The sequence below is a fragment of the Anolis sagrei genome, chromosome 1 (assembly GCF_037176765.1).
Source record: "Anolis sagrei isolate rAnoSag1 chromosome 1, rAnoSag1.mat, whole genome shotgun sequence".
Lineage (NCBI taxonomy): Eukaryota > Metazoa > Chordata > Lepidosauria > Squamata > Dactyloidae > Anolis > Anolis sagrei.
In genome coordinates this window covers 219142885-219170378 of record NC_090021.1, presented here as the reverse complement: position 1 = coordinate 219170378, position 27494 = coordinate 219142885, and the positions used below count along the sequence as shown (strand labels likewise).

The 27494-nt window shown below is 39.8% G+C and overlaps 1 protein-coding gene across 1 annotated transcript in view; it reads right to left on the bottom strand.

The window, feature by feature from the left end:
- Positions 1 to 27494, bottom strand: part of SLC12A8 (solute carrier family 12 member 8) — an 84049-nt gene that overhangs the window by 9503 nt on the left and 47052 nt on the right. The window contains exons 6-9 of the mRNA XM_060775083.2: positions 22544 to 22657; positions 11790 to 11877; positions 9734 to 9821; positions 1011 to 1157 (exon numbers count right to left, since the gene is read on the bottom strand). Of these exons, the coding sequence (XP_060631066.2) occupies positions 1011 to 1157; positions 9734 to 9821; positions 11790 to 11877; positions 22544 to 22657 (437 nt within the window). The remainder of the gene's footprint in view (positions 1 to 1010; positions 1158 to 9733; positions 9822 to 11789; positions 11878 to 22543; positions 22658 to 27494) is intronic.

Sequence of the window (27494 nt, the reverse complement as noted above, 5' to 3'; positions counted from 1 at the left end):
CAGATAACGTCTGCCTCCAACTCCAGTCCTGACTCAAACTACTGTCTTGGAAGAGATGCTTTTAGAAAAATATGAAGGATGAGGGATGGTTTTAGGAAAGTATGCTAGAGCATGGAAGCAACTTGTTACAAGTAATGTTGTACAGACTGCCCCTCTGTTATACCCCTGAGATAATGTATCAATGACGTATTACTTTTAATGGAGAGCAAGAAATGCTTTTGCCTATTCTTATTACTTAGCACTGGGGTGGAGAGTGATGTCTCTTAGGAGAGGGCCATGGGGCCTAAATACAATTCTTAATCCCAAACAAAGCAAATCCTTTGAACCAGGGGAACTGACCTAACATACTCTATTCAATGGGTCTACTTGGCAACTGGATTAGTTGGCAATTGGATTTAAATCTAGCTCCAGACTTCACCTTCCAGGATTCCCCTTGTTGGCCAAGTAAATAAATTTTAACGATTGCAGATGAGAGTCCTATGCCTTTTGAATATTATTGGATACCAACTCCCATTATCCCCTCACCATTGATGTCTGCTGCCAGTATAAAATACTAAATGAAAACACATAATACAGTACTGAGGAATAAAAGCCAATTCCTAATAAAGTTCATGGTTTGGGGCACTTTATTTATTTTATGCAGAATTTGTTATAATATTTTTGATTTTAAACAATAAGAGTTCCCAATATCCTTCTGTTTCTGGAATTTCAATTACAAAATGCAGCTCATAGCTGAGGATGATGATGAGGATGATGATGATGATGATGATAACAAGGGACTTGGGGCAGATTCCAAACATAAAAGGCAAGTATTCAATGCCCAAATACAACAATACACCCATAATAACTAAAATTGACGACCCAACATATAAAAAGAAATTATGCCTTAACAACTAAAATTAAATAAAAATGCAACCTGTTATGAGAGACATAAGACAAAATATCAAACATCAAACAGAAGCATCAGTTTTCCAGTTCCTTGGGAAACAATGCTTTCAATGTTTACTAACCCCTTGTCCAAGAAATGCAAGACTTGGTATCACTTTCTCTTGGGCAATGCACTGAAGTATTCTGGGTGCGCCATACAGCCCACCCATACAGGATGCTAAGGATGAAATGTACAAACCCAGCAAGAATAGGAAGCCCACCAGGGACACCTAAAAAATGAAAACAGCGCAAAATAATTGGTGCATTTCTTGATTAATGCTACACTCCTAATATATACAATTGGAATGAGTGGGTTGCTTGCCTGGAGACTTGACATAATAAACTTAACAGTGCCAGTTAGGTAGTCTAGTGTTGAGTCCTCACTACAATCATTAATTTAACAGGTGCTTCTCTTTTCACATCTACATACTTATGTCATCATTTGAACTTTAGAATAAACCAGGAGCAGGGAAGATAAATGTTTTCTTACTTATAAAGTTAGTCTTCTTTAAACTAACCATGCATATCTTCTAGATCAGAGATGTAGATTCTTTTGCCCTTCATATATTATTGAAATGCAATGTCTATAAGCCCTAGGCAGTACACTTAACAGTGGGAATAGCAGTGTGACAACATCAGGAGAGCTCCACATAATTGTGAAGCTTTGAGTGCATAGATACTGTGAAAGGTCCATACTTCCAAAATGGGGAATACTATCAGCATTGAGTTTTTATTTTTGTTGTTGTTTCATTTTAGGGGGTGGGTTGTATCAGAGCCACTGAGCAATGCTATTACAGCAAGTCTTTACTTCATGTGTTCCCTTTCTATCTTCAGTTTTTAAACACCAGCAGAGAAACATGAAGCACTCTAAAACTGCTGTTCTGTGCATGTTAACTCATAATTTTCATTGACAGAGACCAGCTTGGTTTAGCAGTTTGAGTGTTGGATGAGGATGCTGAGAAATCAGGGTCCGAATCCTCACTGGGCTGTGGATACACACTGGGTGACTTGGAACAAGTCACACTGTCTCAGCCTCAGATGAAGGCAATGGCATGCCCCCTCTGGACAAATCCTGTCAAGAAATGCCCAAGACAGGTTCACCTTTGACTCTCCATGTGTCAGAAATAGCAAACAACCATTTTCACTGTCTCCCTAAGTACGCTAAAGACACCAGACCTTGTCTGAGCTTGGAAGTTAAATAGGTTTGTACTTATATGGGGACCATCAATTAATACCAGGTACTGTAGGGTAGGCTATGTTTCAGAGGAAGAAACTGACAAAATCCCCTCTGAGAAAACCCTATGAAATTCATGGAGGTGCCATAAATTGATAGGAGGCTTGAAGGTGTGTGCACACAAGCACACAATTTCCCCTGTGCTTCACCAAGTGCTCTCTCTTTCTATCTCCTGGCAAATGTGCCTACTAGAACTGCAACACATTTTCATTTCTTTTTTATGAATGCAGCCTGCAGCACGAGGAAAATGGTATAAAATTCATGAAGCATTTCAATGCATATAAAGTCCCTATGAAACCAAAGGAAGCTTTTTGATTCCTGAGCAATAAAAACATGTTAACAGAGAGAGGAAATATAGGAAAAGGTGGGTGGGGATTTAGGGAGTGTGTTTTAATTGGGTAACTAATCAACGAAAGAAACAAAAATGTTAAGAACAGTATGATGACCAAATTTAATAACAGAACCATCTTACTGTACACAGCTGATTTGCTTTCAAGTTTTGCATAGAATTTTAGTTCCCCGAAGGGCTTGCTTGTTAAAATGCCACTTGACATTCCATTCACAGCAAAGGAAGAACCACTCTTTTCAATGATGGAAAAAAATTGTAATTAAGATAGATTCCTCACAAGCATGAATCCATAGTTCTAGTTTGTCCTCATACCCCATTATTTCACTTCATCCCAACACATTCTAACACACACAATGAAACAATGAAGTACAAGGCATCTTCCTCGCTAAATGTCAGCACTTTTAACATTGTATAATTTAGGGAACGGAGGATGCATTTCCCCCTTCAAAAATATTTACACCATTAGCAGGGTTAAAGAGGTGGCGCAAAATTATGAGACCTTCCATTGTCACTTAAGATAGAATTCCTAACTCATATTAGATCATTATTATAGCATTTATTTTTCAATACAAATGTATTTGCTTACCCTTAGAATGATCACCAAAACTGTAAGTAGCTGTTAAAGGGTATATACACTTTGGGGGGAAATCCTGTATTTCTTTAATAATAAAGAGTGCATTACATCATCATCATTTTTTTAAATGAATGTCTCACTTGCGACCAGTAAAGTCTAATCCTGCAAACAACAAACTGTATAGGCCATTCAATGCTAATCAAGGTGGCCAATTGAAACATTCACACCTAGCTCCAACAGACAAGAGTTCTTTCTCCCACCCTGGACATTCCACAGATATATAAACCCCACTTGTCCTAGTTTCCAACAGACCCCTCTGAGGATGCCTGCCATAGATGCAGGCAAAACATCAGGAGATAATGCTTCTGGAATATGGCCATACAGCCTGGAAAACTCACAACAACCCAGTATATATTAATCCTTTCATTACATCATCACTGTACATAAGCATTGCACAAACTGGAAATAAAACTCTTGCCTCCTATATCCAGTGTTTCATGATGCATAAAGATAGATTAAAACTTTCTTTCCCAAAGAATCTGCTGAGCATTTGTTTTCCCCAAAAGCAAAAATTAAACTAGTGTTTCCCATATGGCTTGCTTTCTCTTTGCACATTCAACGAAACATTTTTGCATCATGCTTCTCCACCATGGAAGCCATAAAAAGGCAAACTAATCCTGGAAGTAATATGAACCGATTCTCGACATAATCTTGACAGATGAAACAAGACAAATCCATCAAGAATGGTCTGCTGTCATATTACACATCTTGGAAACATTTTGACAACTAATATGCTGCTGGCCGGGATATTCTGGGCGTAATAGCCCTCAGTTGGATATGTTCTGGAACTTGGAGGACTACACTTTGCCATTGTGTGCTGCTCAGAGAGCAGCGGTATCTCATCTTACCTGCCATTTTGGCAAAACAGGTATATCTGCCATCCCACCCACCATGGTGAAAAAGCGCTGTGTCTGAAAGGGAGCAGACGGGTGAGCATGCGAAGCAGTACACTGGGGTGATCAATCAGGGCTAAGACTAAAGGTAAAGGTTTCCCCTGACATTAAGTCTAGTCGTGTCCGACTCTGGAGGGTGATGCTCATCTCCATTTCTAAGCCGAAGAACCGGCATTGTTTGTGGACACTTCCAAGGTCATGTGGCCAGCATGACTACATGTAGCACTGCTACCTTCCTGCAGAAGTGGTACCCATTGATCTACTCACATTTACATGACTCGAACGTCTAGGTTTGCAGAAGCTGGGCCTAACAGCCAGAGCTCACCCTGCTCCCCGGATTAAAACTGCTAACCTTTCAGTCAGCAAGTTCAGCAGCTCAGTGGTTTGGCCCGCTGTGCCACCGGGGAACTAAGACTATTATGCAATAAAAGAAAAATACTGATTTGGGACCCCAAAATTAAAATGCAACTATTGTGTGGTGGCAACTATTATGCGATGAAGTCTAGTATTTGCTGCTACAACTGTGGGGGAAGTTGGCATAGGTTCTGAATCTGGGACAGATCAGCTTGGCTGGATCTGTGGTGGGGGTCTCCTTCGGGGGACGCAGGGGTCATGGGGCCATTGGAGGTCTTGAGTGGATGAGGCTTCAGCCACCCACACATTGCCCCCTGGTGGCATAAGGCCATATGGGGTGGGCTGCTCCCCACCTCAGTGGTCTCTCCCAGTAACCCCAGGTTATTCTGGCAGCTGGAGCTTATTGGCCAGCAGCAGGTTGTTCAATGCCCGGATCTGAATCCATTCAGGTGCCAAGCTTATGGCTGTAAGCAATGCAGTTGTGACCAATACAATTTCTATTTTTTCACATGTGTTTGCAAAATGACCTCATGCTCGACCCCTCAAACAAACAGACCCTCTCCTTCTCTTTAACATTCCTAAGTATGCTTTCTTCCTACATTTTTAAAAGGAGAAAAAAAGATGTGTTGTATGGCATTAAGTGTTACCATCGACCTATCCACGTCATAGCAAAATCCAGAATTCTGTCCCCAAAACTTCCTTTGACCTATACATGAGTTTGACATATATATGAGTATACATGGTAAGCAAGAAGAGACAGAATATTCAGTGACTCCAAAAACACTATTACAGACAGGCTGAAAGATATTTAAAACATATAAAGACAACTGGTTTCCAAAATTAAAATGCATAGCGTGCTTCTGTTCCCCCTTTTCAATGGTGATCAAAATGACTGGAAAGTCTAGGCTGAACCCTCCCCTGCATAAATCCAGATTATGTTTCCACTATCCCCACTTTTTCATTTTTTTTCTTAAGTACAAGTATTTACTTAATGAAGCTGGATACATATAGTTAACTTGCTCAATTTTACCATAACAGAAAATCTGTCCCTAGACTTTAAAAGTTAAGCATTAATACATTTCTAGTCACAATAAGCTAGGAAGGGAACCAAAGAAAATCTTTTGTTTGTAGGGCGCCATCGCCTGAAATAGACTTCACATGTATATATATCTGTCACCAAGGGAATGTATAGCATTTAATAATCCTCTTATTTTTATTGCAGTCACACTGGGATAAAAATGAAAATGTACGGTCGGCATTCTGAAAAAGTCAATGTGATTTGTTTGTGATTTTAATTTGGTTTCTAAGAAATGGGATACAGTGAACAAGAGAGAATGCTTATTGTTTAGGAATATGTGCCTGCTTCAGTTCCTGAGGCTATTAGTGGAGGGATTATACTAAGGTGCTATAACATTGAAATCTGTTGAAGAATGTCAGCTGTCTAAATTAATTAATATTCTCTAGTCTATGAGAAGGCATTTCTAAGAGAAAGTCCAGGGGCTCCATCTTGGCTAGTGATAAAACTATAATTTTAGAGAATGCTCATATTTTTTTTATTTATTTACGACATTGATATTCCATCCTTCTCATCCCAAAGGGGACGCAGAGCAGCCTTACAAGTAGGCAACAATTCAATGCTGCATAACATACATTTCGATGCCTCATAGTAAAGGTAAAGATTTTCCCCTGACATTAAGTCCAGTCATGTCTGACTCTGGGGGCTGGTGCTCATCTCCATTTCTAAGCCGAAGCACTGGTGTTCTCCGTAGACATCTCCAAAGGCATGTGGCCTGCATGCCTGCATGGAGCGCTGTTACCTTCCCGTCTGAGCAGTACCTATTGCATGTTTTTGAACTGCTAGGTTGACAGAAGCTGGGGCTAACAGTGGGAGCCCACGCCACTCCCCGGAGTCGAACTGGTGATCTTTTGGTCAACAAGTTCAGCAGCTCAGTGCTTTAAGTCACTGCGCCACCGGGGGCTCCTGATGCCTCATAACATTCTGCTAAAAAGAGATATTTGGCAAATGATGATTCTGCAAAAGTGCCCAAAATACTTTCTAATGCTTAGCAAATAAAGATAAAATATATCCTACATTCCACAGGCATTTTGTGCAAGTAAGAGATGATCCAAGGCATGCCTTCCTCTCAATTTGGAAAGGTTACTATTGGGCTAGCAAAGTTTTCTTGCCAGTGGCCATGCTGGCTGGGGGAGACTGGACTTGGACAGATCCATTTCCACCCTTCTCCTTCTCACCTTGATGTCTTCCTGGAGTAACACGCATTGGTGTGAATGCATCACAGAAGTTTTATTTTAGGAAGTAACCACCTAAAAGTAAATTTGGTTTTCAAAAGTTCCTTGATACTCGGGGGGGGGGGGGGTGATCTGTTTTGTGTACCTGTTTCTTGGAAATTAATTAATGGCCAATTGAAGTCGATTTTTCACAACCTTTTAATAAAAACTTGATACTATACTTTGTTACTGGAAAGACAAAGTATCTTCAATGGATAGAAAATTTAACAATCCTTTCAGCATTTGAAAGAAATTTACAAATGGGTTTTAACTTGGAGATTTGGTCAACTTTTGCAAGAAGTAATGCAAATCTGGTTATTTTTCTTCCATTTATGTTTTTTATTTGCTGCTTTTGTTACATTAAAACATTACTATATAAACTGAGATTCTTGAGTTGAATGGAGGTTTTAATTCTAATGTCCACCCTCAGTTTTTCCACTCAACATTTAAAACTTTAGCAGCTCTGATTGGTTCACTGTCTCATGCCCATGTCAAGTCTGGTTTGAACCAAAAGCTGGGAATCTGTGGTGCTATGTTTTGCTTTTTCTTGTGGTAAACCACTAAGCCTAAAACTGGGAACATCTCTCTGGGAAGTAAAATCCTGAAACAGAGGTTCTGCCCACCCAAGTTGGCAGGCATTGTCTCTCTTTTACAGGAAGGGCCGCAAAGACCTTCTTGTTTAAGTTGGGACCTTGCCTGGACAATGATGGTTTTGCTCAACTTAACTATGTTTCTTAAGTTTCTGACTTGTTTCTTAAGTTCACCAGCTTAATCCCCTTTGCTTTTTCTTATGGTGAAACCTCCTGGCATGACCCTTTCCCAAGTCCTGGCTACAGCACTATGGTTGTCGCTGACAGATAGTTCACAACTGATTATAGATTTCTGTGATCATTTTTCTGTGGTTATTTAATTAATTTTTTTTTTGCTGCTAACTGCCATAGAGGCTTTGCAGACAAATGACAAGGTTTTTAATTTTATTTTCATGTCAGGAGCGACTTGAGAAACTGCTAGTTGCTTCTGGTGTGAGAGAATTGGCCATCTGCAAAGACGCTGTCTAGGAGCCGCCCGGATGCTTTGATGTTTTACGATCCTTGTGGGAGGCTTTTTAAAAAATGAAAGTCTTACTTATCTTACATTATCAAATGTATCTACTGGAAAGTTACAGTTTGCTGAAGGAGCTTTAATACTCCATGTTAAGATATATTTTTAAGTGTGGTTTTAAAAAAGTTACAAAGGAAGAGGCCAAAGTAAAGATGCATGCCATCAATAAATTAGAGCATCCAGGCTCAGACCTGAGTCCAGAAATACACCCAAGTTGCAAACCTGAGATATCAGGAACAGCTTAAACCTCTACAGCTCAGACTGAATCCCTATTCCATGATCCTTCCTTCAACTGGCCAGGAATATCTTTGTCTTGCCAGGATTAACTGTCAGTTTGTTAATCCTTATCCAGTCCATTACTGACAGAAGGCATTGATTTAGTCCTGAAACACACCTTTATCCAGTTAATTACTGACAACAGGCATTGGTTTAGTTCTGCAGAGCTTTCCTGGTGTTACCGTATATATTCAGAGTAAGGAAAATTTGTGGGTCTCAAGATTATATTGGTTTTAAGTAAGAGTATCAGTTTGCATGACATCAGTAGGTAAAGTCACTCCATTCTGGATTGCTCGCAAACGAATAGCCCAGAACTTCCTATCCAATTGTAATCAAAGAGAAGAAAACTTTGAAGAGATATCACATCATTGTGTGGGAAGGTTAGCCCTTTCCATAACAGGCCTCCTGTCAGAACAATTAAACTACAATTGGGCTTCTAAAAAGTCTCCACTAGCATCGGTTGAGGCATTCAAAAAAGCATGAATGTTGCACAGCATGGAGAGAATTTGCATCCTGTTATCTGCAACCTAGGAATCCATGGTGATGCAATGGGTTAAACCCTTGTGCCAGCAGGACTGCTGACTGAAAGACTGGCAGTTCAAATCCAAGGAGTGGGGTGAGCTCCCGTCTGTAAGCTCCAACTCCTCATGCGGGGACATGGCAGAAGCCTCCCACAGGACGGGAGTCCCCTGGGCAATGTTCTTGTAGATGGCCAATTCTCTCACACCAGAAGCAACTTGCAGTTTCTCAAATCTCCAACCTGTTGTTCAGAGATAGAGGTTCAGTTTAAAATGACAACGTGCTCCCCCTCTATGTTTCATCCACCCTAGCTCATTAACTTGAGCCAAAGTTATACATTACAGAAAATTAACAGGTTTATAGTTTGTTCTCCCAAATAACATTTGATAACACAAAATGCTGTGAGCAGCATCTTTTAGTAAAACATAAAGTTATTTTTGTATATTACTGCATGTCACAGAGAGAGAGAAAATGGGATGGTTATTCATAGGGGTAGCTATGCATTTTCCACTTCTGATTTTGCCTCTGGAATGCAAGCTTTCTGGAAGGCAAGTTCTAGTTTTAAAATCCAAGACATATTACTTTATTTTTCCTACACCATTTAACATATGGATTGTGATAAACATCTCTGAAAGATCACCAGCTGCCTCCTTGCAACACATCCTTAAGCAAAGCAAATAAAACAAAGGAGCCATGTTTACATTTATCAGCCTTATTTTGGGGGCACATTTTGCTCCAAATATTGAATGAATAGTGTAGCTTAACCCTCTTCATTGGTATCTGGTATCTGCCACTCATTCTCTACTTCACAGATTGCTTTCTTTTTAATTTAGCACTAAATCATAGTTTGACACTACATGTCATCAAGACAAATCATGGCTTTTTCAAACCACAGTTAGCCAAGTTTTGATATTAATTACACAATCCAACACAGACCTCTATCACAAAACTAACAGTGAAATGGGAATTCCAGTCATAAGAAGGGAAGGGAAGTACACAAAGCCAGTAGTCATTCAAATACTGCCACAACTATTCAAACTGTTATACCGGAACAGACTGGTACAGAATCACACTGCTTTAAAAAAATCTGATTTGAACCAGTCCTTCTCAGTACTGAGTGAATCCATTTTATGCATTTGGATACATTCGTTAATTACCTTTTCTGCTATCATAAAATCATAGCGAAGAGCTTCTCGAGTACAAATAGCTCCCAGTAAAAAAACGAAGACTATGTACAGAAACCACCTGCAAATAAAGAAACATTCATATCAAGGAGGCCAGAATTATCAATGATTTTATGTAAATATTCAAACGTATATTGCCTCAAGATATACCATTATTCACTTCAGCAAAAATTATTTATAGTCGTGCCTGCTCTACTCTGAGGCTGGGAACATAAGATGTACCTGTTCTGTATAGTCCCCGGGGCATTTTAATGTCTCCTGGAACTTTGTATTTGCTGGCTTGGCAAAACAAAAACATATCTGTTTGAGTCGCTGCAAGGCTGAAAAAAGTGGGCTATAAATGCCATAAATAAATAAATAAATGAATAAACAATGTTTTCACGCTTTTAGGAGAAAATACTCTTCAGTCTATGTAAACCACAATATTCCTATGAGAAATAAAGCTATGGATCACTACAAGTGTTGTTATTTTAGCTCTTGCTCACAAGCAATCAGTTACATAAATGCATGCAAACAAAAGATGAAATCAAAGGATCTTAGGGTTGGAAGGGGTCACAAGGACCATCTAGTCCAACCCATTCCCAAAGAATTACACAGTTTCAGAACAGAGTTTGGATAACCATGTAAAGACCTCAAAAGAAGGAGAGTCTACCACTTGAGTTTACGCTTTATATATTAGCTGGGCCTTGTCTTGCTTTGGAAATACTGTAGTAACTATTTATTGGGGCTGAAAAGTAATACTCTTGGGCCAAATACTTAATGTAAAATGTAGGTTAGAAGAAGGAAATTGAATGAAATATACAAGTGGCATAATTTAGGATGGGCATTTAGGAAGTGAGTCTGCCTTCTCTTTTTCCTTTCTCTCCATAATTGATCCGGTTAAAGCCTAAACTCACCTAAAACTTTTCTGTCTGCTCATGAATCAAATGTAAAGAAATAACACAGTTTTGTTTGCATTTTTGTGAACTGTAAACCCATTAATGATTGCTTCTGACTTCTCTAACGCCAACCAAAAACCTCTAGGACATCTAGTTAACTGTTATTGATCTGGGAGGTAGCTCTCCAGTAAGACACAACTTCTAGGAACAGTGGCAAGTACTAATCAAACAATTCATCAGTAAACTGAAGTGAATAACATAACACAAACCTCACTGTAGACCATACCTTACTATTGCATATCCATGAGATTTTATTCAAGAATTTTGAATAAAAATTGTTTTGCTGTGTAATTTTTCTTGGAATCTCCAATGGATGCAAGGAAAAGATTCGGCCTCAAGAGTTTCCTTCCCAATAGAAAATTGAGGAGTGGGAAGGTGTTTCTAAAAATGTTTTATATCAGCCCTGAGATAGGTTGGTTGCTATGCAATCCCAACATATTTTCTGAACTAGAGGCAAATTTTGAAGACTAGAATAAACTAATTCACAAATTAACTTGTTAAAGTATCCAGGGCAGAAGGCAGAGCACAGGGAAATTATTTTATTGCAAAACACCCCTCTGTATATCTTTAGCTTGCTAGAAAATTCTGGGAGTTGTAGTTCAAAAAATGGTTTTTCTTTTGGGATCCAATAGAATTTGGTACTGGTTGATTTTTGAACAGCTGCCATAGGCTGCCAGATTTAAAAAGGACAACTGGAATACAAAATTAATTCATCCCATTTACTAGTTACAGGTTTAGTATCCCTTATCTGAAGTACTTTTATTTATTTATTTCAAATTTTGGAATATTTACAATTTACATATATATAATGAGATACTTCGCAGATGGGACCCAAGTCTAAACACAAATTCAGATATGTTTCATATGCATCTTATGCACAATATTTTTAACAATTTTGTCATAATACAAATTTTGTGCACGCTGAACCACCAGAAAACAAAGGTGTCACTATCTCAGCCAGCCATGTGGACAATTTTCAATATTGGATTTACAAGTAAGGGATATTCAACCTACTCATGAGAGAAAGACTCCTATTAGGAGGGATTCACCACTACTACCCCTCCCCAAACCCATATTTTCAAGAGACTTACGAAATGCCTATGGCAGCCAGGGATCCTATAGGGATATTTTCTGCAGGTTTCCTGAGATCACCACTCATATTGAACCCAGCCATCACACCTGTATTTTAGGGCACACACAAAAATAAACATGATGTTATGTTAGATTGCTGTAAGACAGTAGCCTCTAAAGCACACACACATCCACATCACGGGTGCATGTCCTGATATCAGTGCCATGTATACAAGCGTTGTGATTAAGCAGTCAGGTATCCAGTGGCAACAGACTACGAACTATCATGCCCACAAAGAAGTTCTTTGTTCCAAACTGGACAATGGTACTAGAAGGAAAGCACAGATTTAAAAACAACAACAAAAAGAGGTTTATCACTAAACTATCACTTGAAAGCAGTCCCTCTCCGAATGTCCCCTGACATTCAAGTTGGCACATCATTCAAACACACTATCCATCTCATGGGAGTACTTAATGCCATATGTATTGTAGGTCCAGAAATGTTCACAAGAAAATTCTTTTTACACATTTTTGTGGAACATGAGCCTTCAGAATAAAGAGTTTACCGCTTTATCTTTGATTATTCTTACCCACTCTCTGACATTTTGGCCAGAGTGGGCTCCCAAGGAAAAAAGAAAGAAAGAAAGAAAGAAAGAAAGAAAGAAAGAAAGAAAGAAAGAAAGAAAGAACTGTGAGACTGAGATTTTCTCAGCAAGCAGTTGTACATTCAATTGGTTATTCATGAGTCCCAGCATGCTCTAAGCCAAAACAGCACTTTCCAATGTTATCTATGGCAGACTAAAACCCAGTTTCTCACTATGAATCTTCCCCTATCTTTCACCAAGACTCTATCTTGATTTGAGCATGTCTGAAACCAATCCAAGAAAGGATACCCAATTCAAAAGGATTGGACACACTAGATGCTTTTTATGTTGTCACATTCTGTAATAGCTTTCTGATGTCCCATCCCAGTCACAAAAACTATTAAATGCCACTCTTGTATCACTTACTCATTTGTTTCATATGCCGAAACCATTGATTCATATGTAAGGCTACAATCCTAAATGCACTTACCATGGAGCTCAGTGGGCCTTTATTGTTGTGATGTGCTTTAAAAACTGACTCTGACATATAGCAACCTCCTCATAGAGTTTTCATGGCAAAATCTGTTCGCCCAGGGTTTCCCATTTCCTTCATTTGAGGCTAAGAGAACGTAATGTGCCCAGGGTCACCCACTAGGTTTCCATGGTCAAGTGGGGATTTGAATTCTGATTTCCTCAGGTTTTAGCCCAGCACTCAAACCATGCTGGTTCAGAGTGTCTTACTTCTCAGTAAATTTGCTCAAAGTTGCTGGCAAATCAACATTTTCAAGAAAATGGATTTGTGGGATACTTTCCCATAAACACATAGAAAAATCTGTGCTAGAGGAAATTGTTTATCTATGTCTGGAATTTAAACTATCCAAAATTTTATGGCAATCTTTCTGATCTAACTCAGTAAAAGCACCATTTTCCACACCCATAGGTTTGCATGCAGCTCATGCAATAGTCTAATTCCTTGGCTGACAGACCAATTTTTTGTCTACTACATTACAAAACATTTAGGAAGAAAGCCACACTTCCAGATGACTTCTTCCAATAGCTTCATGAAAATGTTTAAAATGTTTAAACATCTGAAATGTTTAAAATGCCTTTTGCAAAGAAAGGAGAGCAGCGGAGCCATTTGGGTTGTGTACCTGTAAAATAAAGTAGGAGTATGAAGCAACATGTCACACAATTCCCATCAGCTCTAACTAGCACAACAAACCATAGTGGATGATGAAAGCTGGAGGCAATGACAATAGATGGTTACAAGTTGCCCATTTCTGAAATAAAACAACATCACTGTTGCTTACATTTTCTGAAGCATGAATGGTTTTTTATAATGACATATAACTTTCAATACATTATTGTTCTTTTTCTCATTTCAGATACTGCATAGAAATTGTAAGGTAAAAATAAAGGTTTCCCCTGACATTATGTCTAGTCGTGTCCGACTCTGGGGAATGGTGCTCATCTCCATTTCTAAGCAGAAGAGCCGGTGTTGTTCATACACACTTCCAAGGTTATGTGGCCAGCATGACTGCATGGAGCGCCGTTACCTTCTTGCATAAGCAGTGACCATTAATCTACTCACATTTACATGTTTTCGAACTGCTAGGTTGGCAGATGCTGGGCTATCAGCAGGAGGTTACCCCGCTCCCTGGATTCGAACCACCAACCTTTTGGTCAGCAAGTTCAGCAGCTCAGTGGTTTAATCCGCTGTGCCTGCAGGAGGCCCTATGACGGAAGCTGTACTATTGTCAATTTACCAGTATTACATTCAGTCAATGCCCTTGTTTCAGAACTCTGCCCTATTTCATTTATTGACTCAGCTTGGTGGGAGCTAGTTAATAGATTGCTTCTTTCATATCATCAGATTTAGGTGAAAGCCAGATGAGTGTTGTTTTTCACTCTCCCTTTTGGTTATTTGAGCACGCTGTCCCACATATGTGTGCACGTGCACACACAAATTGGTACACTGGATTAATTTTGGAGTGAAAATCCTGCCTGTGTTCAGGAAACACAGCACAACCACAAACGGCCTCTGAAAGTTCTTCTACCCATTTAATGGTAGAAGGAGAGAGTGTGGTTGCCCTTTGTGACTGGCTAGTTGGATGGAAAGAAGGGGCCCCATAAATATTGCCCCTTGCACAATGATGGTAAAAGAATACAAGTGCCCACATCACCCATGCATACGGACATTTATGACCTTGCCTCAGAGGTGGCATCAGGCTCAGCTAACAAAAGATATGTTTCCATAAAGAGTCCTGGATCCAGGATCCCCTTCTCCATGTACATTTGATATTTTAGAGAGAGTGCTATCTCGTCTCGAACACTCTCATCCAAATCTGATTTCTACTTACACTACTTCCTTCTAGTTGGCATTAAGCTTTAATGTATTTGCTTGCATCCATGCCAAAAGAGACTGTAGATGTATGTTTGGGAATTCCAAAGCCTTCCTGGGATTAACTGCTGGAAGAAACTGTTAGAAATCTAGGTCATCACACACCAAAGACTCTTTAAATCCACACTTCCAGGTGACTTCCTTCAATAGCTTCATGTAAATGTTTAAAAGCACAGGGCTCAGCACAGAATCTTGTAGGACTCCATAGACAGTGATGAGGAATGTATGGCATTCCATAAATTGCTGTCCTACAAGGTTGTATGTTCTGGTTGGCTTGATGGGAGATGCAGCCCAACAACAATGGGCTACACATTACCTGGCAAAAGGCCACAGCATCTAAAGCAAAACTAACCTGGCTTAATTCAAACATGCTGTACAATGCTGGTATGTGGATCACTTGTGCCAGAATCATGATCATGGCATCAGAAGCTGCTTAACAACTACTGCTTTTCATATCCATGTTGATGTAGCCATTGGCATTATGTTATACTGACTAAAAAGTAATCTAGACTCATGAGTACTTGTGGGATTTGAACACAAATAATAAGATGAAAGCAACACAAATGTTGTACTGACACATCGTGGGGGTGAGCAGTTCAGCCTAAACATTATAAATATATAGAAAGCAAAGAGGAAACCATTCTGTCATCTGCAAATTAATAACACACTTAACATACACACAAAAACTGTATTCTGAAAGAGCATTTAAAATCACTGTTGGTTTTACTAATACTAACAAAGTAATAAATCAATAGCCCATTTGAAATAAATTATGCCTGTTAGTTTTGGCTTCTTTCCTAGTTGTCAAAAATTAGCAAGAATGCGTAACCATTTAACAACATTGAGGATAATTTTTATGGCAGCTTCAATAAATATTCTTCCTTCTGGCCTATTTAGGATAAAGAGCAGCTGTGCTCTGGCATTAGATATGCCAGCCTGGATCTCTCCCTGGGTCTCTTCGCATTTCATTTTCATTTTATACTGATATTTTGCCTTTTTCTCCACAAAAAAAAACACACACACACACACACACAACCCACATTCTTCTGGAAATGTTACCTGTTTGGTATTATAAATATCCGAACCATGGCTCTGGGGACTGTGAGATTTGGAGAGATATATTCTAAAAAGTAACACTTTCAATCTCTGTCACATAGTTTCCTATCAAGATGCTGGTCAGTGACAGACCTATGTAACTTTGATATGATAACTTCCATTGAACCCCTGGTGGCGCAAATGGCTAAACCCTTGTGCCGGCATGACTGAAGACTGACAGGTCAGAGGATTGAATCCTGGGAGAGCGCAGATGAGCTCCCTCTGTCAGTTCTAGCTCCCCATGCAGGGACATGAGAGAAGCCTCCCACAAGGATGGTAAAACATCACAACATCCAGGTGTCCCCTAAGCAATGTCCTTGCAGATGGCCAATTCTCTCACACCAGAAGCGACTTGCAGTTTCCCAAGTCGCTCCTGACACGAAAAAAATGATGCACTATTACACATCTCCAACAATTCACAGATGAAAACATATACGGCCAAGCAACATCAGAATATGGTCAAGATGGTAAAAGTTACAAATTAGGAGGAATATACCAACTGAATTTACCTGAGCCTATTGCTGAGTTGATCTGAGCTCAGTTCTCAACCAATGAAGTAAACTAAGGACAGAGAGGGTACAGGAGGGGAGAGAAAAACTCGGACATTTTAAAAGCAGCTGCAAAAGTAGGATGGCAAAGGGTTATCTGAGACCCTCCCTTTCAAAAGAAAATATTTGGAGGGACTGTTGAGGGGTGTGTTATTACGGTTTGTAGGTGTTCACTTATACAGATTTTGTGCACCCATTGTACACCCAAAATACAACAATATCTGGCTACATTGGATACTTCCTTAGCCTGCTGATGCAATATTTATATTTGTTTTTAATGTTTACTGATTAAGTGGTTTGACTTCCTGTATTTATTATGTTTATTTAGTTTAATCCTTGACTTTGGCTATTTATAAGTTATATTTAGTTTATTTTATTTCATATTTTGTTTTGATTGTTGTTTATTTGCTTTGGGGCATTAAATGTTTGCCATTTTTGTTATTTCTGCAAACCACCCTGAGTCCCTTGACTTGATGATTATTTCTTTCTCTCTAGATATTGGCATAGTTAGCACTGTGTGACAAATATAATGTGTATTGTCGAAGGCTTTCATGGCTGGAATCACTAGGTTCTTGTGGTTTTTTTCGGGCTATAGGGCCATGTTCTAGAGGCATTTCTCCTGACGTTTCACCTGCATCTATGGCAAGCATCCTCACCTCACTACCTCTGAGGATGCTTGCCATAGATGCAGGCGAAACGTCAGGAGAAAAGCCTCTAGAACATGGCCCTATAGCCCGAAAAAACCCACAAGAACCTAAATATAATGTGTTTCCTGTTGTTGGTTGATAATGTCTCATTAGGCTACCTTTGCATATGAAAGATGATAATCTCCATGGCGGCTAATTTTGCCCCTATGTACCAAGAGCTTTCCGCAATCTGCAGTTTTTGACTATACATTACCCAAATGTTGCAATTGATAGTCACTTCTGGTTGCAACATCTGGATTCAACAGTAGACTTGCAAGACTTTTGTGGATGGGAGGATCTCTTATATGAAACCATTGCTCCAGGCATGTTTTGGAGTTAAATTAAAATGAACATCCCTGGAGCTTCTGGTGCTGGAAAAAACCCACTTGCAGTCCATCGTCTTCATGCTTTCCATGATGGCATTTCAAAGAGAATCTCAATGTGTAAGTCATAAAACCTCCTACATATCCCCAACACTTGACAGATGAAAACCAAGACATGTGTCCAAACCACATCAGAGTGTGGTCTAAAGGGTGGGCCAAGCAACAAGACAGCAAACTTTTCTTAATGAGAACACACAGAACTACTATTTTAAGCAAAGAAATTGCAGCATTTATGCCTTGAGTTTAGGAAGAAGCGCGAGATTCCACCCCTTCTCTCCTTTCACTCCTGCTGAGTTCACTGCAAACTGCTTTGTACTTTGAACAAACTAACAGAAATAAACTGAGGACAAAGAGGGAAATGGAGAAGGGCAAAACCATGGCATTTTAAAGACAGCTGTGAAAGTGGGAATGCAGAGGATTAACTAGGGATGTCCCTGCCAGATTGGGAAAATTAGACAATATGTATCTGTAGATACTCAAACTATGTATATAGAATGTATGCAGAGTGTACAAAAGTGGGGTTTTAATAATATTAAGGGAAACATCTGCACATCGTCTACACATATGCATGAAACTCTCTTTGAATGGTTAAGATTGGGAATTGTGTGTTTGGTGTTATTCAGACAGAATTTTTAAAGTGTTCCACATCAACATTCAACAAAAATAATTAGACTGGTCTCACCATTAGGCAAAAGGAGACAAGCTCCTCAGATAGTTTTAATCTAAGTTGTGAGTTGTCTTGACTTTCATTTTTGGCATAAAGGTAAAAGAAAAAAGAAAAAAGAAAAGAAAAGAAAAGAGGAGGGAGGGAGGGAGGGAGGGAGGGAGAAGAAGGTCATTGATCCTTAATTCCTTGGTTATTCTGCTCTCTTGGAAGAAAAATGACCTATTATAATCGTGTACCTCAGTACACTAAGACCACCTTGCTGTCAGAGAGCACAGAGGACACTCATATTTTCAGCACTGAAATAAAATTTGGTCAGAAAAGATTTGAGTGCATCTACACAGTAGAATTACAATAATTCAGTTTGACACCACATTAACTGCTTTAGCTCAATGCTATGGAACCCTGGGATCTGCATTTTGATGAAGCACAAAACTAAAAGCCTTGTAAAACTACAGCTCCCAGGATTACATAGCATTGAGCCATGGCAGTTAAACTGGTGTCAATTTGCATTAATGCTGCAGTGTAGATGCATCTTAAAGCAGTCAGGGAAGATTTAGATAAGATCTTCAAGTATAAAGAATATCAGTGAATACTAAAATCAGAATTGTCTAAGCTACAGTACAGTACAACCCCCACCCCCCACCCCCCACATCTGCTGTAAACTCTATATTTCATTATATGCAAGCCAGAAGCATACTGTAGAATACCACCAGAGGATCTATTGAAACTTACACACACTTATGGGGGGAATATCTTTTGGAGCATAGGTAAGTGAAACCATGAATATTGAGTCCACGAACAAGGGGGTTGTACTGTATTTCTAATGTTGTGAAAACGGGACAGCGAAAGAAGCTGATAAGGACAAATACATTCAGTTGAAATGTACAAGAAGAGAGTTCCTATATATATTGTGGCCTTCCAAAAGTAAAAAAGGTGAGTTCTAGATAAAATCAAGCCTGAACTCTCAGTAGAAGGAAAGATAAATAAACTGAGACTGATATATTTTGGATCTATTATAATATGATATGATGTATTGGAAGATATGATAAAGTGGAAGGTAGTAGGAAGATATGGAAGTCACATTAGGTAGATTGATTCAATCAAGGAAGCCACGGCCTTGAGTTTGCAAGATCTGAACTGATCAGTTGATAAATGAAGCTCTTGGAAGGACTGGATTTATATGGTTGCCATTAGTCAAACTTAGCTTGACAAAAATAAAAAGGTAGGAAGAGAAGAAGGGAGAGGATCTCATTCTTAGCTTCAGAAAGCAAAATATCCTGGGCTGGCTGACCCTGAGAAACAGCAACAAGGAAAGGGTGTGTCAATAGTGAGTATATCAGAACAAAGCACAATTCCTGCTACCTCCGATCTAATCTATAGTGAGGTATTTAATTAAATAAAGCACTGTGCGGTTATTTTTTATATTCTAAAGAACACAATCGTCATCTCTTTTGGAAGTCACCCTATTGATCATAAATAGCCCTGCTCAGGTTTTCCAGACTTAGAGCTGTGGTTTCCTTGATTGATTGGATGTACCATGTCTATCGATAATGTGGTCTTCCGCTTTTCCTACTGCCTTCCATCATAACAAGTGTTGTTGTCTTTTCTAGTGAGACATGCCTTCTTGTGACATGTCCAACTGTCCAAATTGGCAGTGTCAATTTAGCCATCTTGACTTCTAGGGATGATATTGAAGACCTCCAACCCCACCTCTAATAAAAAGGAGACTTATAAAACTATAAATTTCAGCATTATATTCTTTGGTAATGTACAAAAAGACAAAGGCCAGTGCCCTGTGGCCTGCCTTGCCTGGTCCTGAGTCCTGGAAGCTCATTCTGTCCTCATCCTGACAGAAACGACTGCAAGAGCTCAAAGGGTACCATTGTGGCCCACTTGGCTTGTTCTTTCAAGAAGGGGCACAAATTAAGGGCCTTGGCCCAAAGGAGCAACACTAACCAGACAGACACAGGGGATCGGGATGAAGGAGACCTTGGTAAGACAAATCAGTTTGGAGATGTGGAGTGGTGGGAACAAGACTGATCATTAGCTTGCAGTGAGCCAGAGGTTTTTTTCTTCTTCTTAGGGCAAGAACTTGGGAGCTAGAGATAGGAAAGAAGGAATCTTAAAAGGATTAGGGGGGGACTGTGCTCAGAGACTTGAGTTTCTCTGTCAGACACCTCCATGCTGTATTGCCCCTAATCCCTCTCCATGGTGGATATATTACAAGAAACAAAGGAAAATAATATATTGTTGAAGGCTTTCATGGCCAGAATCACTAGGTTGTTCTAGGTTTTTCGGGCTGTATGGGTCGCCATAGATGCAGGCAAAACATCAGGAGAGAATGCTTCTAGAACATGGCCATACAGCCTGAAAAGCCTAGAACAACCCAAAGGAAAATAAGTTTGGGACTGCAGTGATACACACATACCTGGATGTTAAGCCCTACTGGACAAACTAGGAATTCTCCAGCCTCAATGTTACAAACAGACCATGTAAGTCTCCCATTAACAATCAACATTGTTCCTTGTAAAGCATTTCTTTTCCTTCCCCCACCCCTTTTCGTGGTAACAAAACATACCATTTCAATCATTATGTAACATGTGGGAATAACATCAATATGCAAGAGGAAAAAGATTGAAAGAAGCCATGCTTCCCTATTATTTTTAAAGGGTATAAAGGATTGTTTGGATTATATTTATGCATTTATTAATATATCTGCAGACTGCTCTAAATTTAAACAATTTAAAGGCACTTGGGAACATTTGAAGTAGCTTTTCATGTTTTATGGTATTCTCTTTTCAATCCTAAATTGCGTGTCTCTCCACCACATAAAAAGAAACAGTGGAGGGGAGGAACCAGGCAGTGCAATTAGGTTATAAAGGTCTTGGCATTTTTAAACATAAAGTCTACAACAACAAATTATTTCAGTAATTTTAATTAGATAAATAAATACATTATGGGTTGTTGTTGTTGTTTTTTTTAAAAAAAAAAAAAAAGCTGAAATTTTAGAGACCTGGGGATTTAGATGTCCATCACATGTTATGCTGTCAACAGTTACAACCTGCCTTCCATTAGTATGTTTTATCAATATGGAGACATGAGAGAAGCCTCTCACAAGGATGGTAAAACATAAAAACATCTGGGAATTCCCTGGGCAACGTCCTTGTAGATGGCCAATTCTCTCACACCAGAAGCGACTTGCGGTTTCTCAAGTAGCTTCTGACACGAAAAAAGTATGTTTTATCAGCATGCATGGATTTGTAATTATGCATGAACTCCATCAGCACTAACTAATGGGAGTTCTTCCATGTCCAATTGCAGTTGCTCTGGCCTCAGACTGAAAGATGAGTAGTCAGCATCTGCTGGACTTCATCCCTGTTGACATTTTTTTTTACTTTTATGCTATGTGTTACTTTGATTGTATGGCCGGGCTTTAGCATAGCAGGTTAACCATCACCTGCAGTAAATCTTGCCAACTTAAAGGTTGATAGTTTGAAGCCTGGGTTGGGGTGAGCTCCTGGCCTTTAGCCCAGCTTCTGCCTACCTAGGAGATCAAAAGCAAAATGTGAGTAGATAAGGTACTGCTTAAAACTGGGGAGGCACCCATAAGGAAATGCCAGAAAAATGCTGGCAATTCAATCAAGAAGGAAGTTTACGAACAAAGCTGTTCAGCAGGGAGATGGAGTGACAGCACCCTACCACCACCACGGCCGGAACCGAACACAAATCTCCAAAATGCTGAAGATGGGAAAAACCTATATATACCTCTATTTAAGTACAATTGTCTGTCTTGTCAGTGTACAAACGTCATTGAATGTTTGCTGTATATGTGTTTTATGATCAGCCTTGAGTCCCCTTGTAGATTGAAGATGATGTCCTTCCAGATGTAGCATCTTGGCGGTGGGTCCGTAGGTGGCTATGGAGCCCTATTCTTGATCCACGTGTTCTCCTGCAGTGAGGACATCGGTTTCCAGACGGAAGGCGGTCCCGGTCAGGGTTGGCTTGACATGCCTTTCTCTTGGCAAGTTTCTCCCTTTCACCCTCCATTCAAATTCTGCAGCACTGCTGGTCACAGCTGACCTCCAGTTAGAGCGCTCAAGGGCCAGGGCTTCCCAGTTCTCAGTATCTATGCCACAGTTTTTGAGGTTGGCTTTAAGCCCATCTTTAAATCTCACCAACATTCCTTTTTCCGTTCTGGAGTTTGGAGTAGAGTAACTGCTTTGGGTTTATATGGCTAACTTTGGTGTGTCTTTTCAATGTATCTGTTTAAATAAAGTTTGAAAAAAACCCTGCACAAAAGTACTTGTATTTTTAAAAGGTTATATATATATATATATATATATATACACACACACACACACACACACACACACACACACACACACACACACCCTATAACATTTACAGTACCTGTTGCAGCTGGGAAGAAGACTCCAAATACAGTGAAGAAGGACTCCCCTGGGCTGTAGTCTGGAAATGTGTTGTTCACCATAAGCACCTCTGAATAGCCCACAAAACCATGTTCTGCATATTCCAAAGTAAAAACAACGACAGCATATGTTTAATGACTTAGCCTGCTGCAGTCTTTATTTTTACTCTCTTTATTTCTAATCATTCCATCACATTCACTCTCATTTCCATTTCTTCAGAGACATCCTGATTCAAACAAATTTCCTATTACAAAGTTCAAGTGAATCACAGGGAAGCCAAAGCAACATTTAGGAGCAATTTGGTACAGCGTGGTGTCTGAAATAATGGGTATTTATTATGCTTCTGGAATGTGATGCCCCAGAGTAAATGAAAATAATGTGGAAAAAATAGATTTTATGAAAATTAGGAGTATTTAACAAGCTTTTTATGAGCAAAAATGTTAAAAGTCAGCAAACAGAATATTCAAATTATATTCTGGACTATCCATCCCCTGCCACGCATTGCTGTGGTCCAGTCTGTGTATATGTGTTTTGTGTGTGTGTGTATATGTGTGCATATGTGTGTGTGTGTTTGTGTATATATATTTAGTTTTGTGCATGCGTTGTAATGTATTTTTTATTTTTTGGATTTTTAAGTCTCATCTGCTGTGTTTTTCAGTGTTTTTATGAGTGATGGTCACTCATTGGCCTGATAGGTGTATTTTGTCCAAATGTGGTGTCAATTGGTCCAGTGGTTTTTGAGTTATGTTAATCCCACAAACGAACTTTACATTTTTATTTATATAGATTGAGATCTGGAGCCCCTTTACGCTACTACATTATAGCACTATGGTTCCGCTTTAATTGCAATGGCTGCATCCTATGGGATCCTGGGGTTTGTAGTTTAGCTAAAGCAAAGGAGTTATCTGGCTGGGAACAAGGAAACGGCCAAACAAGAAGTTTTGTCTGTTGCTGCCTATCATAGATAGGCTTAAAGCCAACCTCAAACACTGTGGCATAGACACCGAGAACTGAGAAGCCCTGGCCCTTGAGCGCTCTAACTGGAGGTCAGCTGTGACCAGCACTGCTGCACAATTCGAAGAGGCATGAATGGAGGGCGAAAGGGAGAAACATGCCAAGAGGAAAGCACATCAAGCCAACCCTGACCAGAACAACCTTCCATCTGGAAAACATGCGGATCAAGAATAGTGCTCCACAGCCACCTACAGACCCACCGCCAAGACACAATATCTGGAAGACAATCATCCTTGAGCTACAAAGGATCCCCGAAGTAAGGAAAAAGTAAAGATGGTAATGGGTGATCCCTCTCACTCGGTTGCCCCAACTGCTCCCACATGGCTGGCTAGAAGGATAAGGTGACCTGTCCAGCTCATCTGTCACAAGCTAGCCAGCTACAAATGAGCCTCTGTAGATTACTCTGCTCTTGCCTTCTCACACAGTGATTTAGTGTCTGGTAGGTGAGAGGTCAGATGCAGCAAGTGAGAAGTCCTGCCCATTGCCAGATATCAATAGTCAGAGAGATGGGTGATTCTTCTCCAACCTCTATCACCTTCACTGATGGATAACTGGCTGGAGGGAGGGGATGGGCTGGAAAAGTGAGGAGGACTGCTGGCTGTAGCCAACACACACCAATGCAGGTCACCTTTGGAACCCTCTAAGGATCCTCCAGAGATCCTCCAGTATAACATCATCATGGTATACAGGTTATGTTGGCAGCAATCCTTCATCTGCTCCCTACCTCTTGCCAACCACTATATTGCCATGGGAACCAGGTGGGCAGAAAGAGGATGAATCAAAAGTGGGTTAGCTGCTGACTGAAAGGTTGGCAATTTGAATCCAGGGAGCGGGTGAGCTCCCACTGTTAGCCCCAGCTTCTGCCAACCTAGCAGTTTAAAAGCATGCAAATGTGAGTAGATCAATAGGTATTGCTTCAGCAGAAAGATAATGGTGCTCCATGCAGTCATGCTGCCAGCCACATGACAATGGAGGCGTCTATGTACAATGCCGGTTCTTCGGCTTAGAAACTGAGATAAGCACCACCCCCCAGAGTCAAACATGACTAGACTTAATGTCAAGGGAAAACTTTTACCTTTACATTTACCAATTTAGATCTCTTTCACACTACACATTTCTGTGCTATGACTCCCTTGTAATTACTATTCTGCATCCAAGGGGATCTCAAGGGTCATAGCTTTGTCAGAGCGCATGAAAACTGGGGTCAATTTCAAGATAGTTCAAGTTAATTCGAAGGCTGGCTGATGCTGGCCCCATTATCATCAGAGCTTCAGTATCAGATGAGTTGCAAAAGTAATTTCTGCCACCCCCTTTGTTTGCCATTACCAAAAAAAATGTTTGTTTTTTTTTTAAAAAAAGAAGCTGTCTTGTTGCCTTAAACCAATGATCAGTGATCTGTGAAACCTGGAACTTAGCATTTATTATTCACTAAGCCAAGAGACAGAACTTGATATGAAACTTTACTTCTAGGAGGAGTTGGATAGACAGAGTCACGCACAACAGACAAAAAGAGATCCCAGAGGAGACTGCTAAACAACAAGACTGAGCACACAGGCAGTTCTCAAATTCCACAACAAGAGTATGTGGCGTGCCATTGCAAAAGGAATAAGAAAGGACAAAAATAGTCTCTTCTGCCACTACCTTCCCTCAGCAAATTAAGGGATCTTTTTATCCACAGTGTAAACTAAAAAAGCACCATAAAGTTGGAAGATTTCGCTTCGATTTAGTTATATATGTCTCTGCAAAATGGAGGTGACAGTTGAGAAGGAATGAAGTGGGGTGGGGGGTTCAAAAGTCCTTTTTAATACTTTTACAGATATTGAATACTTTGGAGTGTATGACACACCTTAGAGTTTTGGGGAAAAAATGAGGTTTCTGCTTAATGGTTCAAGAACTTGGAAAAGGATCCAAGAGGTGAAGCCTTTGCCAGTAGGAAAGTGGTTACGTGGGGTGAGCCATTATGCAACTGCCGAAAGGATATCCATGCCAAGTTCTATGAACCTGGGCTTCATTACAGACTATTCAAGTTCTGGGTCACATTCAACATATACTCATTTCAGAGAGTTAAAGAGCAGCAGACTCTGGCATAGAGAAGCAAGACAGCAGAGCAAAATCTAAACAATGCAATCTTGAAAACATTCCAGAAGGATGATCATTGAAAAAAACTATAACATGCTTCCAAGTTCAGAGGGTGGAGAGGTAGGAGTCTGAGTCTGGAACTACAGCAGATATATTTTTAAAAATACACATTTTTATAATACTGATGGAAACTAAAGAAGAAATAGATTGACTATGACCTAAATTTTGTCAGATGCTGAAATGACAGAAACTTTAATTAAGCCAGGAATAGAACACAAACAGTAACATCTTGCTTTTTGTTCATGTGTAACAAAAGTGAATGTGAGAGACTCACTCAAAAACTGCAATTTCAGCTCAGCACCAGGTTATCATTGTAGGATTCAGTTCTGGAACTTGCAACCCCCTCCCTATGCTGTTGGACTTTAACTCCCAGCTTTGGTGTTGAAATGTTTTTTCAGGTATTGGATTAAAAGGACCACATTTGTATTAATCCAGAATGTCTTCCACTATAAAACAATTATGACCAGTAGTACACATCAAGAAATTACAGTATATCCCAATAAATCAATAATCAAATGTAAATCCCATTGAATTTAATGAGAAGTAATCCTATGTATTTGTATAGGATTGTGATCTATTGTTATTTCTAAGTTTTTTTAAAAAATTGTGACACTATGTTTGTTGAGCAAGTGGCTCCTTCTTTAACAATTCCCAACAAAGATTTGTAAGATTTATATTTTGGAGCAAATGGATTGCAGTCTTCAACATCTCCAATAGAGCCCCCATTGGTGCAGTGGGTTTAACCCTTATGCCAGCAGGACTGAAGACCGACAGATCGCAGGTATGAATCCGGGGAGAGGGGTATGAGCTCCCTCTGTCAGATCCAATTCCCCATGCGGGGACATGAGAGAAGCCTCCCACAAGGATGGTAAAACATCAAAACATCTGGGTGTCCCCTGGGCAACGTCCTTGCAGACGGCCAGTTCTCTCACACCACAAGCAACCTGCAGTTTCTCAAGTCGTTCCTGGCACAAAAAAAACCCTCCAGTCCTAAAGATATGTATTAGAAAATGTTTTCCATGATAAAATACCATATATACTCATGTACACATCAACCTCATGTATAAGTCAAGGTTAGGTTTTGAGAACAAAAGTATATAAGTATATATAAGGTGTGGTTGACTGACTAGTTTTCATACAGTTCAGTTCAAATTAAAGGTTTTTTTTAAAAAAACAACAACACTACAACAAAAAATCTGCCTGCAAGACTTTTTGATATATAATTCAAGCCTCATCCAGTCTCTTGCACTAACACACAAAATGGACATGATGTGTCACATCAATCATAGAGCATGTATCCAAAACAAGAACAGCCACAAGCTTTGGAATAAATCAAGCATTAAGGATAGTTTACTTTGTCTGGCAGTACAAGGTACAGAATTGACAGTGACTGAGCTGATGACAGCATTGGCTCAGATTTTGGAAGACTGATAAAAAATAAAATTCTTCCCACCCCCATCACGGCATGTGTTGTGATCCAGGAGTCTACTTTTTATCTCTCTTTCTATATCAACAATAACCACAGCCATTGGCAAAGTGAGATAGCTACTTGAGACTAGAATGCTATTAGCAGCATATGCACGCCCTACCCCCGGTTATGTCAACATTTTTTTGGACTCTGTGTAAGGAGGTATCCAATACCTCTGCACAACAAACCTCCCTTCTCCCTGGATGTGCAAGAGCATCTGGTGTGCTTGCAAGTTCTGTCTTCTCAGCTCACAAGCTGCCTCTTCTTCCCCAAGCGTACACATGAGCAGGTTGAATATGCCTGAAACAAC